The sequence below is a fragment of the Meles meles genome, chromosome 7 (genome assembly GCF_922984935.1).
Source record: "Meles meles chromosome 7, mMelMel3.1 paternal haplotype, whole genome shotgun sequence".
NCBI lineage: Eukaryota > Metazoa > Chordata > Mammalia > Carnivora > Mustelidae > Meles > Meles meles.
The window spans coordinates 131,472,842-131,491,233 of record NC_060072.1 but is presented as its reverse complement, the minus strand read 5'-3'; the positions used below and the strand labels follow the sequence as shown (position 1 = coordinate 131,491,233).

General features: G+C 33.5%; 1 protein-coding gene across 11 annotated transcripts in view; it reads right to left on the bottom strand.

The window, feature by feature from the left end:
* MLLT10 (MLLT10 histone lysine methyltransferase DOT1L cofactor) overlaps positions 1-18,392 on the bottom strand; it is a 244,978-nt gene that overhangs the window by 61,347 nt on the left and 165,239 nt on the right. For 8 of the 11 annotated variants that reach the window (XM_046010903.1, XM_046010902.1, XM_046010901.1 and 5 more), the window contains 4 exons: positions 14,795-15,047; positions 11,140-11,709; positions 4,596-4,640; positions 3,678-3,710 (listed from right to left, as the gene is read on the bottom strand). In XM_046010903.1, coding sequence (XP_045866859.1) covers positions 3,678-3,710; positions 4,596-4,640; positions 11,140-11,709; positions 14,795-15,047 — 901 coding nt within the window. The remainder of the gene's footprint in view (positions 1-3,677; positions 3,711-4,595; positions 4,641-11,139; positions 11,710-14,794; positions 15,048-18,392) is intronic. The other 3 variants (XM_046010911.1, XM_046010912.1, XM_046010906.1) reach the window with 2 other exon arrangements.

Genomic DNA, 18,392 nt, shown 5'->3' with positions numbered 1-18,392 from the left:
AATCAAGAAGGTGAATGATCTCTATACTGAAAACTTTAGATATCAATGAAAGAAACTGAAGACACAATAAATGGAAAGATATTCCATATTCATGGATTGGAATAACTAATATTGTTTAAATGTTGATACTACTCAAAGCATTCTACAGATTCAACACAACCCCCCATCAAAATTCCAATAGTACTTTTCACAAAAATAGAACCCCAAAATCTGTATGAAACCACAAAAGACCCTGAATAGCCCAAGCAATCTTGAGAACAAAGAACAAGGCTGGAGGCTTCACGCTCCTGATTTCAAACTACATTACAAAGCCCTAATAATCAAACCAGTATCGTATCGGCATAAAAACAGACACATAGATAAATGAAACACAATAAAAAGAGCCCAGAAAAACACCCATGTATATAGGGTCAATTTATTTACAAGAAGCCAAGAATATACAAGGACAGTCTCTTCAATACAATGTTGGGAAAACTGAACAACTACATACAAAAGAATGAAACTGGACCACCACCTTACACTGTACAGAAAAATTAACTCAAAATGGATTAAACATTTGAGTAATATAAATTTTCAAAAGACCATCAAACTCTTAGAAGAAAACATAGGCAATAAGCTCCTTTACATTAGTCATGGTATTTTGAATTTGACCAAAACAAAAACAAAACAAAACCCCAAGTAAAGGATACCAAACTCAAAAAGTACTGCATAAAAAAAAATAATAAAATGGTACTGCACAGCAAAGGAAACCATCAACAAAATAAAAAGGCAACGCACTGAATGAGAAAACATTCTCAAATCTGTATCTGATAAGGAGTTAATATCCAAAATACATTTCAAAAACTCATATAACTCAGGGTGCCTGGGTAGCTCAGTTGGTTAAGTGTCTGCCTTCAGCTCAGGTCATGATCCTGGGGTCCTGCGATCGAGCCCCATGTCAGGTTCCCCGCTCAGCGGGGAGTCTGCTTCTCCCTCTGTCCCTCCCCTACCACCACCCCCTACTCATGCTTTCTTCCGCGCTCTCTCTCAAATAAATAAATCTTAAAAGAATAACAAAACAAAAAAACAAAACTCATATAACTTAAAAGCAAGAAAACCCCCAAACAATCTTACTAAAAAATAGGCAGAGGACCTGAATGGCTATTTTTCCAAAGAAGACATACAGATAACCAACAGGTATATGAAAAGATGCTTAAGATCACTAATCATCAGGGGGCGCCTGGGTGGCTCAGTTGGTTAAGTGGCTGCCTTTGGCTCATGTCATAATTCCCATGGTCCTTGGGAACAAGCCCCTCATCAGGCTTCTTGCTCAGTGGGGAGCCTGCTTCTCCCTCTCCCTTTGCCTGCTGCTCCCCCTGCCTATATCCCGATCTCTCTCTCAAATTAATCAATAAAATCTTTTAAAAAAAACAAAACAAAACACTAATCAGGGAAATGTAAATCAAAACCACACTGAGATATCACCTCACATCTGTTAGAATAGCTATTATCAAAAAGTCAAGAAGTACTACTAAGTGCTGGCCAGGATGTGGAGAAAAGAGAACCTTTTGTGTAGTGTTGGTGGGAATGTAAAATGGTAGAGTCAAAATGGAGAAGTCTATAAGTTCCTCAAGAAGTTAAAAGTTGAACTACCATATGACCCAGCAACTTCACATCTGGATAATTATCTGAAGAAAATGAAAATACTAATTTGAGGAAATAGATGCACCCCATGTGCACTGTAGCATTACTAATAATAGCCAAGGCATGGAAACAACCTAAATGGCTATCAACGGGTGAATGGGAAAAAAAATATGCTATATGTACATACAACAGAATATTATTCAGCTATAAAAATGAACAAAAGTTTGTCATTTGTGACAATGTGAATGGACCTAGAGGACATTATGCTAAATGAAATAAGTCAGACGGAAAAGATAAATATCATATGATCTCATACATGGAATTTAAAACAAAACAAAACCAAAATATTTCCAAACTCACGAATATAGAGAACTGACTGGTGGTTGCCTAGGAAAAGGGGAGGTGGACAGGAAGCAAAATGGATGAAAGAGGTGAAAAGGTACAAACTTCTAGATATAAAATAGAGAAAGAAAAATACAAAAGTCCATTATTTATTTCACTTTTCTAGATTAGTGACTAAGAACACATAAGTATCTGAGTACACTACCACAGTGTTTTCTCTCAGACACAATTGAGTAAAACGCAAACTGTTAAAGAAAATCTGTGTTCATTATATTAATCCCATGACATTAATTTCATTCACCCATACAGAAAAACATGACACACAGTCTCATTAAATTGAAACAATCCAGTACTTTGTCAGCTAATAATGGCAGAGGATTTGGGGGGCAATTCACAATTGCTCCCCGCAATATCTACTCTCCTTTTATTTCAAGCATACGCTTTGTTCAAACTTTCAGCAAGTCTCTAAATTCTATACCCTAAAATTAAAGAGTAAGATTTAACCATGCAAACTGAAAAAGATATTAAAAACTCTCGTTTTTATACTTCCCCATGGAAGAATGGTAACATATTTAGTTTATTTTCAAGAATGCTTCCAATTCCTTTTCCTCTAGATACCTAAAGTTCAAGAGCTCCATGTTATCTGGAAAATTCATTATTTGAGACTCTGCAGTTCCAGGTTACACAAGGAAGCAAGAATTAGAAATAAAAGTACTCATTAATAAAATCATCTGTAGAACGTGCTTCCCATCTTGACCACCCCCACCCTCAGAATCGACACAAGTGTCTATGTCTGCTCATCATACCTTTAGTCTCTTGCTAGCTATAGATTTGTAAACATCTGCAATATAATCCAAATACAACACAAATCAACTACATTAAACCACATTACCAAAATATGCAAGATTTCATAAGTTAATAAAAATGTGCTCAAAAAAATGTGCTCAAAACTTCTTTGGATCACATGAACTATCTTAAACAGAAAAGTTATATAAGTTAATAATTGAAAACCATCAACAAAGACGACACTGAGTTCAATATTTTTTGATCACTAAAGTATTAAAGAAGGGTCTTTAAAATTGAAGAAACACTCAAACACTTCTGCAAAAATGACTTTCATTCTATTGCAAAATTGAAAAAAGCCAGCATTTTTGTCTCATATCCTGATTTTAGAGAACCCAACTCTGCAGAAAATGCATCTCTCCCCGGTAAAAACCTGGTTCCAAATTGGACAACATCTAAAAGGATATCTTCCATTTATTCAGTATGTAAAATATAGGGGCAAAATAATGAAAGTATTATACACACTAATTTTTTTAAATCCCCCAAACAAAATTTACATTTCAAGCTGGAAGAAACAGCTAATTCCTGATGTAGGTACCAGTCACTAATTGCACTGCCAAAAGAGAGCTCAAAAGAACTAGAGAAACTATTTACAAAAATAGAAAAAAGACTGTCATGAAGTTAGAACAACACTATTATCATTTTGCCCTGCAAAGAGACAATAAAAGCTAAACTGATGAACTATATTGACCTATTATCCTTCTGTGGGCAATCTACAAAAACTTTTCAGTAAGGGGCTTAACAATTGACTCACGGCAGAGCTGGATTTCATCTTATCCATAGAACATGCAAGCTTTCAATCGGGGTTCTCTATAAAAGGCAACCTTTGTGATAAATGAACCACCAGAGAAGATTCTAATAAAACTTACCATTGTGTATTGCATTCAGCAACTCTGAGAAAGCTTTTAAGTAAGGAAAAAAGGACTTCAGGTTAAGAACATTCTCAAACACACAAAAGAAATACATAGGCATAGACTGAATCAGTATAATAAAATCTCAGTAAGTCTATTATGTATCATTGTTTGAATCATTAAAGCTGCAATTTTGGCTCAGTTTTTACACATAAAAATTTCTAAATATTGTATTTCATTTGCTAATCTAACAGCTAATAAATTTAAGTAAAATATTAGATATATTGTCATAAAAGTAACAAATTTTCTTAGTAATAAAATATATATGTAAAATTACTTTTAAAAAGCCATTTGTTTAATAGTCTTTGTAATGTCTTTCTTGGTAAAAGTATCAATAGGATGCAATTCTATATAGGTAAATCTACCTCAAGAGTTGTACACTCAAAAAAAAAAAAAGAATTGTACACTCAGCAATATTATAAGGAAAAATTCCATCTATCATCTAACCTAATCAAACATTCTATTTCTTAGACTTCAGTATAATAGTCTTAACAGATATAGAAGCCGAAGCAAGAAAGCTATCTAATGCCAACATACAAATACTGAAAAATTATATTAATATTAAGATTAGCGGAAACTAAATTCTGAAAATATTACTTCCACAGGAAACATAAGTCACAATTCTGCAACTGAAGCACCATATTAAAAAGCCAAAAATAATTAAAATTTGGTCACAGTGAGTCTAACATGGATCCTGAACACAGGACAAGCAGCAAGTTCTCTGTGTAGGAGAAAAAAAAAAATCTACTCAATTAAGAACCATTTGCACAGCAGAAAACTGAAATTTAGAGGTTCATTGGTGGCATAATATAATAGAAAAAAACACTAAAATAGAAGTCAAAAAGCCTGGGTTACCAACCCAGTTCGACAACTTACTAGTTGTTGGACAAGCTCCATCATGCCGATACTGCATGGAAATTTCTGTTGGGAGGGAGGAGAAAGGAAATCAGCAAAGAAGTTGCCAGTGACTCAAGGACAGAAAAAGAAACAGGCCCAGAAAAACAAGGAAACATTCACCTACAAGTGTAGCTGAGAAGGGCAAACAGAGAGGTGGGAATAGAAATTATAAGCCAGTACCTGGGATGTGATGGGTAGAAGGGCCAAACGTGATAGAATTCTCACAAATCTTTAAACAGGATAGTATGGGAATGTGTGTGTGTGCAAAGAATGAGGAAAACACATAGGGCTTACAAATAGATATGTGAGACAAGTGTCTAAGAAAAAACAGATTCATAATAAGAGGGAGTATAGTTAGCAACACACTAATTTGTTTTATATAATTCGTTAGATGAGAACAATTTATCAAAACCATCTGAATTCTGTGGTCAATCCAATTACTATTCAAGTACGAAAATTATTTAGTTCATACCTGAGCAGAAATCTATGACTTATATCACAGTATAAAGCATGTTAAACTACACTCTATTTACTTTCTTGTACCTTTCATTTTTGATGACAATAATGAATGAATAAACCATTACTCTTCTTATTCTTTTGCTCCACCCAAATGAGGAGAACAAGCAGAGGATGACATGAAGCAATATAAAAGCAAAAGAGTGCTGAGAAAATGAAAAATAAATTTCTATATGACATTCCAAAGGAAAAAAATAACTGATAAAACTACGATCAAGTCTGCGACTCAAAGGACCTCGCCTGCTAATCTTGAAAACAATAGGTACTCCTTTGTGGTTAACACTATTGATCCAATTTTTCTTAAAAGAAGAGTATCTGAAATTATTCTAGATACTACTTAACCAAAAACATGACTTCTAGAAACCATGCGTACAACAGAGTCTTCAAGGCAACCATCACTCACATCTCTACCCATATCCATACCTCAGAAGTCAAGTCCAGTCATGGGCCCACTCCAAATGACTTGAAATGAGAAAGACAAAGCAAGACAGAGCAAGCCAGCACTCACTTTTAATCATTTACATTAGATACTGTTCAAGAATCAAACCTTTAGACCAGGTTAGTGTAAGTCCTTTCCAGATGGCACTCAAAACCAAGACATGGCAGGAGAATCTGCCATCTTTAATGGTCATTAACAAATTCAAGTGGTATCTTAAAAGGGAGTGAGGGCTACTGAAGAGATTAACGTGGTACATTACAAAGGAAGGGTAACCTGTTTAGACTGGTGGCAAAAAATAATCAAAGGACACTCATAACAATAAAAGGATTTTTTTCAGTGGGGTTAGAAACTATAATATGGCTATTCTGCCCTTTGACCTAGGACTTTTGTAGAAAGACATCCATGGTACGGGGCCAGCAAATTTTCAAATCATCAAGGAAGAAAACAAAAACAGAGGATTTTTCAAGGAAACAAACTGCAAGGTATATTATAATCTTAGTCTTAGCAGCACCCAATATCCTATGATTTTCATTTATGACCCAATATAACCAATTTATATAAAATCATGAACCTGAGCCTTAAGATGGGTTTAAAGTATATTCAGTAACTATATCTACTCCTTGGTCTACAATACTGTATTAGTTACTCTTGTGAGTTTATTAATCTTTATATCTTCATGATTCCCTTATTTGTTAACAGAAGCAGTCTATTCCTAACTAAAATATTTTACCAAGGAAAGATGTCTCAACTTCATTTTATTAACCTAAGTGGATATATCTCATAACAACCAACTCATAGTCACATGGGCTCAAGTTAAACTTTCATAACTTCATATTTCAGAAGCCAGAACAAACTTCTCTTGAAGTACTCCATTCATATTAATAACTCATCTCCCTGAAATCTGTAAGACTTTATCACAAAATACTTGGGGTCAGAATCAAACAGCTACCTTCCTAGAATCTCCTTTCATAGCATGAATGACCACTAAAGAATTCCATCACTAAACAGATTTCGAGTATCTTAACTTGGAAAGGTATGACCAAATTATATTAAAGAACCAGAGACTAAGATTTTTAAAAAACAGGCAAACTTTGAAAGGACATAGTATACCCAAGGAAAATAATGTTAATGCTAAATCATCAACTACTTTGCATTTAACGAATACCAGATTTTTCTCAGAGAAAAATAATAAGATGTTGATTTTTATGAAGAAAAAAATTTCTTCATAAACTTTTACTTCAGTAAATTATAAACTCTCTTATAATATGGTTGATAAATAGGAATAAGGAAAAGGACAAATACAACATGTCAACTCTTCCAAATGCTGTACTAATTATCAATGTTCCAAAACTCCTACTTGTTTAAGATCTCAAAAGAATACGTAGGAAGGAATTCAATTAAAAGCTTAATATTATCTATACACCAAAACTTACCACCTTTAGAAGCCACTTAAAACACACTGATTTCCCATTTTATACAAGCCACTGTAACAGTAAATCACTTATGAGAATGTACTTCAACTTATTACAAGAAAAATCTTAAAATACAAATCCTTGATCAGACAAGGAATGTATAGGTGTTTTCTAGGTTTCTATTCTGACAGGACCTGTGATTCCTAGAATAAATATCTTGCTTCATATATGCTACTATAATTTGAGTATGTCACGACAGAATTTTGATTACTGTTAAGTCGATGCTTCTTACAATTTTAAGACAACCACATCGTAAGTACTTGATTCTACTTCTGCTATATATCCTAGTTGTGGTAAAGCTGGAGAAATTACAACAGTAATAGTAGCCTCCTTTCCTATTTCACAAGATTATTCTTAGGAATAAATAAGATAGTAATTAAAGGGTTCTTTAGAAACAGGTGCTCTCAGATATATTACCATTGGTGTAAATGATGGAAGCAAAGTATTTTTTAATGTCAACAAAATTCTTTTAATAGTTAAGTGGCCAGAACTAAGTACAGGATGCTTATTCTAAGATCAGTAGCCTGTTAAGTCTAATTTTTTCAGCTTGACATTCAACTTTCCATAAATCCATCCTGCCCTACTTAATCAACATTACCTCCAACTATCCTGCCAATTAGATGTCCCTGTTAGTCTTATCCCTGAAATATAACTTTACTTTCTTTTCTGTTACTATTGCTGGACTTTTTCTGCCTACTCCAAAGTACAATTTATATTCCAACTTCTCCATGGTCTTTTCCAACTTAATTTAACAGATCCTTAACTGGTCTGTAACACTACATGAAAAGCTCTACAAATAATTTCACTTGCAATCTAACTATGAACACTTGGAAGTCAAGTACAGATCACAGTGGCTATTACTAACTATATACGTTCTCAGTGATTACTAACAGCATTCATTTTTTTTTTTAATGTTTAACATTTACCACACACAAAGTACTGTGCTGGCAGTGAGGAGAAAGTGATGAACATGACACACACAGCCCCTAGCCTCATGAAGTCAGGATTAAATAGTGTCTATTGCAGTCTAACATCATAGCCAACAAATGCTTACAAAGGTCACCTTCACCATTACTAAATCATCACTCTGTCATGAAAGCAAACAAATCTTTTGGAAAGGGCATCATGGAAAAATAATTCTTGGTAATACAGTACTTGGTATACATTGCTTCTTCCTACTTATTTATGTGGGAAGAAAGTTTCCTGGTTTTACAGCTACTAAATGATATCTGTATCTAAAATCAGTTGAAAGAAAACTTAGCATTTTCATACTAATGGGAGATAGTATTGTCGAAAGTGAAATAATTGGCTCACTTTTCTCACAGACTCCATTGCTTAAAGTACGAACGACATTATACTAGTGTGGTTGAAAACCTTCATCAGCAAACACCCCTTGAATTTTGTAAGTGAGGGTCTCCGGAATCAAGGAAAATGCATTTTTCCACCACTTAGAGCTATGAAAGTTCTGTCTCTGTTTCTTCATCTGTACGATAAGTAATAATACTCAATGCTTGTCAAGTGCCTAAGACAACTGTAGTACATACTATGTTTCAACAGCAGTTAGCAATTTTTAACTTAGTTGAGTAAGAGGACATAATTCCTAAATACCCACAGCATTTAGCCAGTTTCTTCTAAGAAAGAATAGACTTTCTAACACTAAGTTTATCAATAGGGTGTGCTCTGATCTGGTCATAAAACTTTTATTAAAATGTATAAAATTAAAGAATATATTATCTCAAATAGTTTAAGTAACTAATCTTAGTGCACAATTATGGCTTTAACAAAATATAAGATCTTCAATTATTTTTAAGCATACTTTTAAGGGGAAAAAATCCTAGCAAGTCTAAATGTAAGTCATTTACTTCCATGAAATAATAATATTTATAAGAGTTTCTCCCTAAATTTCGTGAGGTAAAAGGGATACAAATTCATGCTTTCCTCTCATAGATGTAGCACAAACACTGCCCTCTAGAAGTAATAATTGTGAAAAGAACACTATTTCCCAAGGCTAAAATTTCTCTAAATCTTTAACAGGTAGGAAACTCTTTTCACAGATGTAAATCAAGATTTTAATTCCATTAATTTGAGAATGTGTATTTCAAATAGCATCCAAATGCAATTTCTGAAATTCAGTAATTTTCAGACTATGCTTCTAAGTATAAGAAATCAGTGAGTAATCTTATAAAAATAAATTCAGGCTTAATTTTCTCAGTAAGTTATTCATCTGATTACTGTGTATCTTGCTAAAAATCAGTATGAACTCAATTTTTTCTGAGTAAATTTGTCTAAACTTATTTTTTTGCGACTGGGGGCCAGGGTGAGTTAAGTCTTTCTAGCCTGAAAGAAAACATATGAATATACATAAAATAAATGAATATACATAAAATGTATATCCAAGCATGCAATATACTTAAGTTTTTTCAATGGATTTATTTCTCATTACGATTTGTATTATTCCCCCCTAAAACAGTGGTTATCAACCAAGAGCGATTTTACACTCTCCCCTCAAACCGCCAACATTTCTTGTCACTATTGGGGGGGGGTGAAGGGGAAATTTGGAATTTAGAAGGAATCTAGTGGGTAGAAGTTGGGAATCATGATAAATGTCCTACACTGCACAGGACAGGACTGCACAACAAGGAATTATCACAACTAACATGTCAATAGTGCCAAGACTAAGAAATCATGGTCTAGTCTAAAACCATCCTTAACGCTTCTAATAAGACAATCCTGTCATAGTTTCTACTCATTTCTCAAAACCAAACATACAACTTGTCCAACAGGTCCAAGGTGGCACTGAAGCTAGCTAGGAAAAACATTAAGAGAAAGAAATCCCCTGCTGTGATCTTGGGCAGCTTATTTTACCTGTCTGGGTCTCAGTTTTATCAGCTGTAAAAAGGGGGAATAAATAGCCCTTACTTCATAAAACTGGTGTGGGGATTAAACAAGATAATAAATATAAAGCATTAATAGACCCTGGCACAAATGATAGCGATAGTCAATAATTTTCCCATCTGACCTTTACATATACTCTTTTCTCCCTTAGAATGATATTTACATACTGAAATTAATGTCTGCACAACTAAAAAAACAATCCAAAAGTCTATATTTATAAAATACACATAAGCATTCTTCATTTAATTTGTGTTTATTATATTTCCATACCATTTCCTACCTATCCTTTCCACCAACTAATAGAACTGATAAAATCTGTAATAGTTTATTTTAGCCAAAATCTCATCATTTCTACAACCAGAAATCTAAAATCAAAACAGGTCAGGTTTACAACACTTATTTAAAACCATTTACCTCAAATTCAAGATCAATTTAAAAGATAAATGTTGACATTTAGCTAATATCTAAACTGTTAAGTTTTTGTCTAAACACATGAAACTTCAAATTTTTAAAAATTGACAATATTCATGATATAAAATATAGGTTAAGGAAGCATCTGAATGATGTGAATAACAACATATATAAATTCATTCCTACTATAATAAAGATAATGGTAAAAAACTGTTAAACACACTTGAAAACAAAATGAATATAAATCATTTCTGATATCTTCTGAAATAAAATATGACTGTTAAAGTTCACATACTTAAATCATTTTACCACTGAAAAATATTCCAGATGGAAAATTCAAGTAGAATTTGTGTAAGTGTTGAGAAACTGAAGACTATTTAAACTTTAGAAAATGAAAGCTCAGAAACAAGCACCAATTAAAAACATAGTGCAACCTATAGGAAACTCTCACACCTTAATTGTGATTTCGAGTTGGGTTTCAAATACTGTGCAGGCAAAGCAAAAACAAAAATGGGAAATTAATTGCAGGCACTTCATAAGAAATGAGTGACCAATAAACCATTTGGCTTATATTTAAGTAAACTATCAGATTAGTGCCAAACATCCTGTCCAAACACCAAATCATCTTCCTAAGATCTTAACACTTTTTTTTTTCCATTAGGACAAGTAAATGTCATTTGGCAACTCAGTGTATTAACAAAACAATAGTTTAAAATGAATTTCCCTTTTGGGGTAAAGGAAGGGTGGTAGTGGTGCGAGTAAGTAAGAAAAACAATGGGCAAATCCCTACCTGAACCAACTGGAGATGAGCCAACACTAAGACTTTGTAAACTTCCATTCCTGAGCAATGTAGGAGATTTCTGAAGACTAGAGCTTGTTACACTTCCTGCAGCTGATGCTACAGACGATGTTGGTGAAGCAGAAGAAACTGAGAGATGAGAAACATTCTCTTGATTTTTGTTTCCTTTAGGTCTACCAGGCCCATGCTTACTTTGTTTATTTCCTTTTCTTTTCTTTTCCTTTACAGTTTCTTCTTCTATGCCAGAAGTTTGAGCCCGCTTATATCCTGCTGTTGGAAGGCTGGAATTACCCAAATCTCCAGGTGAATTTTCAAAGCTTTTAGGCTGTGAAATAACAGCTGAGGTCGAAGGGAGACCCATTATGGAACTAAAACTATTTACCCCCCCTTCCTGGCTTCCAGACTCTCCTTTATGTACATCTTTGGTTGATGATGACTGTTGGGAGTGAGTATAACTGTCATTACGCAGATCTGAGTCTGTAAAGCTCAAGAAATCCTGGGGAGACTGTACTGAACTTCCCGAAGATGATTTTACACTGCCTGGAGTTCCTGAAAAACTGCCTGTAGTAAAATAAAAAAGGGGGGGAGGGGTAGGAAAAGAAAAAAATTGGATGCAAAAGTTCCCATGAGCAGTAGAAATGATACAATCATCAAAAAGAGATGGAGAAAAAAAACTAACTATAAAACTTAGGACATCACTATGTAACAGAATTTTTAAAAGGTTATTATTGAAATCAAGTTGATCTATCAAATTATCTTCTAAAAATACGTCATTTCATACCTATTAAACTGAATATTAACTCAAGTTGCAAGCTGTTAGTTCTACAATGACCAAGATGTAAGATGTGCTTCATTTAACCTACCTTTTACTACGACAACATTCCTCAACGTTCCCCCAAATACCCGTGTATGCTTGAGGAAGGACTGAAGAACAGCAAAGTCTCAGAGTCTGACAAGACTACTACTATATTCTAGAACTTCCTCTTTTTCAATTACTAAAGATTTAAATGTTCCCAACACACACCCAGAACAAAAAGTTGTTGCTTAGATTTAAGTTCTGAGCTTTAACTTGAAGATAATGTTAGTGAATATTATTATTCAGTTAAATCTACCCTACCAAAACATGGATTTGATAAAATGATAATGATTACATGGAACCCAATCTATATCCTAACATTCTCCCAGTCCACTACCCATGAAGCTGCAAAAAAGAATCTAGCCACCAACATTGTTCTATTGCTTTTATGAAAGTAAAATCACAGGACAGAACCCTCATGAATCTCGTTCACAACTGCTTGTCTCCTCACTCTTTAAAGAACACTAGCAGCCCACTGTGTCATTATGAAATTAAAAGGTTCTTATCTACTCGGTAGAAAAATCATACGGCTGGGATGAAACAATAGTTTGGTCCACCATCCTAATTCACCAAACCATCTCTTCATGCTCACCAAATGAAGTGACAAGTGTTTAGACTCAGTTGTGATCACACATCTATTATGTTTCATAAAACTTAAACTATATTATATTTTAACTAATGTATTTAAGAACAAAAGCTCAAAATAAAGTGTTTCATTGGAATGGAAGGGACATTTCAAGCTAAGGGTTAAATTTTATTGCAGAACACGATCAAAAGTTATCACACATAAATCAACCTAAATATTTACAACAGTATTTTTCTCCTCACACACAAGAAAGAATTTCTTTTTAACTGAAGTCTCAAGGTTTTGATTTTTAAATTTTAAGCTTTTCTGAAATGGCTTATTATGCAAGAACATTAATAGGTCTAAAAATTTTAACTCTTTGAAGAGAATATCCATTTTATTAATTTACAAAATTATTTGTACCTATGTGAGCATTTTCAAGTTATGTCTATATAGAAAAACATACATATTAAGAAGCCATTTACATTACATCAATCACTTAAGGATAACTGTAATTTGCCACTTAATTAGCAACTATAAAGAAGTTCTTTATTATCCATTCTGATCTGTCACCATCTGTCTTTCTTCCACACATTTTTGTTTTTACAGCTGGTGTTAAAAGCTCACTACAGTGTAGCAAATACTTTCAAACATTTAGTATATGCAATACTTTAACATATATTTTCTAAAATTCACATACTGCCTGCAATGAAAAAAACAAAACCAAGCATTTTAAACACCCTACCTTTAAATTTCAACTTTTAAAACTTTTATAGACTATTACCTCAGATATGAAAACATAACACATTCTATACCATGTCTCAACAGAGGCAAGAAAAGACAATTCAACATTGTGAATGTTAAGAAAATGAGGATTTCTTTTCTAAATGGATTAGTACTTCAAAGATTAAAAGCTTAAAAATGCAATTTTAACAGTGGAAAATAAGGTCTTAATTATATAAAAGAGATAGCTGAATTCTAATATCACATTGAAATGTAAATAAAGTTACATTAAAAATAATTAAGGTTTTACTAATTATTTTCCACAGTGGCATAAAAATAACAGCAAATATAAAGTAAATTTATTAAACTAAAACAGCAAATTTGGCAATTTATTTCTTTTCTACTTGTCTAATTCTTTGTAATATAAGGCAAAAAAATTAAAAATAAAGTACAGGACTTAAAAATCTTGAAGACCAAAATAGCTTAGTTTAAAATATACAAATAAACTTTTTAATAAGAGATCAGCAGACTATGCAATCTCTCTACATATTCAGATTTTCATTATGAGCAAAATTAAAGGAAAGAAAAAGACAATTTTTCCCCCCTCATTTATTCCTAGGGGACAAAAAAATGGGGGGGGAGGCATTTATTGTATATTTTACTAATATATTTATCTCCAACAGTTTTTAACATTTATATTTCTCAAAATATTTCTGTTCAAGTTAAAAACACAAAAGAAATACCTAGAACATAGGGCTAAGTGGATTATAAAGCTACCTGAGTTATTCTGTTTTCCATAAAATTGGGTTGCCATGTAAAATATGGCATGCCCGGTTAATTCTGAATTTTAGTTAAACAACAGGTTATTTTTTCAGTATAAATATGTCCCATGCATTTATCTGGGCATACTTACACTGAAAAATAATTTGTTGTTAAACTGAAATTCAAAATTAAATGGGCATCTTGCTATAGCAGCCTTACCAAAAGATACGTAAGCTTAGTCAAATTCTACTTTAAACTTCAAGTTTTATAATAAATGCATTAATAATCAACAACTATTACTTACTGAGAACTATTTATATTCCCTACAAATTACCCACTACTGGTTTACTTACTAAGAATACATGATTTAACTGTTTTAGTGTTTAATTAGGACAGGTAAATGATAACAACTCATTAAAAAGAAAGACTGTTCTATAGAGCAGAAAGGAAAACTCCAGCTTTTATTGTTTTTTTCTCCCCAAACTTAAACTTTATTCCACATCTATTTAGACATTAAAATTACAGTTCAGCTTTGGAAGCACATGTCATAACATAAAAGGTCCTAAGAACATTTTAATAAGGAACACTTATCTTTGAAGTAATCTTACTACAGCAACTAACCATAAAATAATCTCCAATGATCCATCAGTTATAAATAAAAAATAAATTCTTTTACAAAACTTAACTGCTATTGATCATCACAAGAACACTTATTTTAACTAAAACATCATAATTAATACCTTGCTGGAAAGGACTAGCTGCTGACACAGTTGTTCCTGGATTTCTTCCACCAGGCTTTCTTCCCCTTTGACCTGAGCTGTGAGCTGAAGATTTCTTCCCTTTGCCCTCTGACCCTCTAGCCTCTGAAACATCTTTTCCACTAGTTGTGTGCGTAGAGACTTCTTGGAAGTTTGCATTTGTAAATCGAGCTGCAGTATCTTCCAAGCGCTTCAATGATCCAGAAATAGAGTTGCTGCTAGTGCTCGTGTAAGTCTAATATTTTCATTGAGAAAGGAAGTTGAAAAAGAGTTGATTAGATTCTGGCTATGGTGGGGAGGCATAATAATAATAATAATAATAATAATAATAATAATAATAATAATAATTACAAGACTTGTAAGAAAAACATGAAAGTTTCAGTTGTTAAAAGTGAATCCACCTAAGAAAATCATGTAAAAAAACATTGAGTCTCCTGCAAATACCTTTATGCTGCAGCAATTAGTAAAAGTGCATATTAGTCATAGTTACTCAGCAACGCATAGTAAGTAGTAATGAAGGAATGTGTTTTTCAAGCAACATAATTTCCAACAAGAAAAAATTACTTCCTAGTCATAAAATTAAAATCAGCTTTAATGTTGAGCACAAAAGGCAACAATGAAAGAGAAAAAAGGTACTACAAATTCATTAGAAGACTGTATCCGTAAGATTATAAGCACAGGTCAGAGCAAGAATTTTTAAAATTCAGGTGAAGTCTGCTTTTCAAAACGGTAAAGACTAAACCCTTTAAAAACAGAAATCAATTTCTTCCAAGTATTAAGATGAAAGAACAGTTACACTGGCAGCTTAAGATTTTAAAAAATAGAAATATTATTATTCCCTACAGATTCTCAGTCATCCCCTTGATCCAGATATGTTAGGGGAAAATGCAAAATAAAGATCTGTTTAAACAATTAGTTTCCAATTTTTAATAATCACTTTGAGACAAAGTATATGCAAATAATGGTAAATTAAATGACTATAAAACTGTGAAAATGTGTTCTAACGGATGTGCATTAATCAACATGCTTCAAAATAAAAGGCTTATAAGGTCCACTGGGTCAAGATTTTTGCAGCCCTAAATTTCTGCTGAATAAATAAATGAGTATTTTTCTGATACTAAATTTAGATTTTCTAAAATCTCTGATGTAATACAAATTAAAAAATCTGAAAATAAACAAAACTGAAATTTCCCACACACAACCACCACTCAATTATCAGATAAAGATGGAAAATGAGAAAGGAATGATAAAATCAGGTTTCAAAATGGCTAGCATTTTTAGCAAAATCATTGTTCAGAATGAGAAATGAAAAAAGGCTTCAAATGCGTTGAAAACCAAATACTCATTACTATTACTTTTGCTATTTGCCCCCCTATATCATTCTCCCCCCACATCATTTCACTGCCAAACAGATTTTAATCATCAAATACAACAGACAGACATTATCTCATAGAAAGCGAATGACTATTCTCATAAGCAAGAAGCCATAAAAGAGAACAAAGTTCTCAAAGAAAGTTTTAGGAGAAAACCAATCACGTTTAAGCTGCTTAAACTTTGTGAATTACTTTAGAAGCATGAACCTTTTCCATGCTGGGCAAGTCACTTTGAAAACCATACCACTTCACTTTTTTTTTTTTTTTTTAAAGATTTTATTTATTTATTTGACAGAGAGAGATCATAAGTAGGCAGAGAGGCAGACAGAGAGAGTGAGAGGGAAGCAGGCTCCCTGCTGAGCAGGGAGCCCGATGCGGGACTCGATCCCAGGACTCTGAGATCATGACCTGAGCCAAAGGCAGCAGCTTAAACCACTGAGCCACCCAGACGCCCCCACTTCACTTTTCAAGTATTTCTTTCCAATAACTCGAGTTGAACCTGAGGTTCTCCATCCCACTCACATACAAGTCAAGTCTGAAAGTCATCTGGGGTGCCTGGGCGGCGCAGTTGGTTAAGCACTTCACTCCTGGTTTTGGCTCAGGTCTTGAGATCAAGCCCGGTCTTGGGCTCCATGTTCAGCGGGGAGTCTGCTTTAGATGTTCTCTCCCTCTCCCTGCCCCTCCCATGTGTGTGCACACACATGAACATGCTCTCGCTCTCTCTGTCTCTAATATAAATAAATAAATTTTTAAAATAAATAAATAAAAGTTACCTAAAGAGAACACAACGATGTTCTTCATTCAGGTACTCTGTCCATATATCAAATAAGTAAAGAAGAAAAAACTAGGTGGAGAACAACACAGAAATATACTATCCATTTCCACATACCAATCTAAATTGGGGTTGGTCAGTTTTCCCATCCCTTGCTTATCCCTGAAATACAAATATGTCTATAAATCCAATGAAAATATGGCATATGGAAGAAAAGGTATTACAAAGAAAAGAATGAAAATTAAGCAAATTTCAGTGTCAAAGTCATTATTAAGACCACAGCATTTTATTTTTTACAAACTTAGACATCTTCTAAGTTGAAAAACTATCAGAGATGCCTTAACAAGAAAAAATAAAGCTTTAGTTGAAGATTCTAACAGTTCTTTTAAAAAATTATACCTAACAACAAGGGAAAGAAGTCTATATGGTTTTACTTGGAGAGAGAGCTCCAACCTTTAGTCCACCTCTTTTTAAGTTAATTTTAAGAGTATCTGTTCTCTAATATGCTGTTTAAATAATATGGAATTGTGGAATTCCGTTACAAAAATAAGTCAAAATCAAGAGGTGGAATAAAGTAAAAGGAGAGGGTAGAGAGGAGGAGCTAAAAGCGACACAGTAATGCCATAAATCTGCTTTTTCCTCCATTTCACATGAGCATGTCACTGCTCTGGAGCAATTCTAGTGCTTAAAAATATACATTTTCCATGTAAATTAACCCATAAAATACAAACTAGCTACTTCATTTGGTACTTGACTGAATAGAGTCTTTTTCCCCCTTTTCCACTAGAGATAAAACTGCATATTGGTCGTATTGAGAGTCTCTGAGGAAATGTATATATACTCTGGTTTATGTTGTGATTTACAGGCAACTTAATGAATCTTTTAAAATAAGTATTTAGAATATGTATGATTTCTGTTTTGTGACTAGCTACAATAATTAGTCCTCAGATAAGATGCAATGTCAATATACCTGCAAAGTAACATTCACTGGAGCAAAAATACACCCAGCTTCAAAAAATTTTAAATCAGACTCAGAATTCACAATGACTCTATAGTAGGCTAATCAAAGAAATAACTCTTTTCAGGAGTATGGCTGCCTTAGATTATTCTACAAAAGCTCTGTAATCCACATTCAGCAGAAGGAGGCAGAGGGAAGAGAAACACCAACAGTTGTATCTTGCACCAGCATGATGAAATATAATAATGCTCGCTAAAATGTTTTTTAAATTATGTAATATTCAAGTGTCTCATAAAAGCCACAATTTTTTTTACTCAGCCAACTCTCAAAAATGAAGCACAGGGGCGCCTGGGTGGCTCAGTGGGTTAAAGCCTCCGCCTTCCGCTCAGGTCGTGATCTCAGGGTCCTGGGATCAAGCCCCGCATCAGGCTCTCTGCTCAGCGGGGAGCCTGCTTCCTTCTCTCTCTCTGCCTGCCT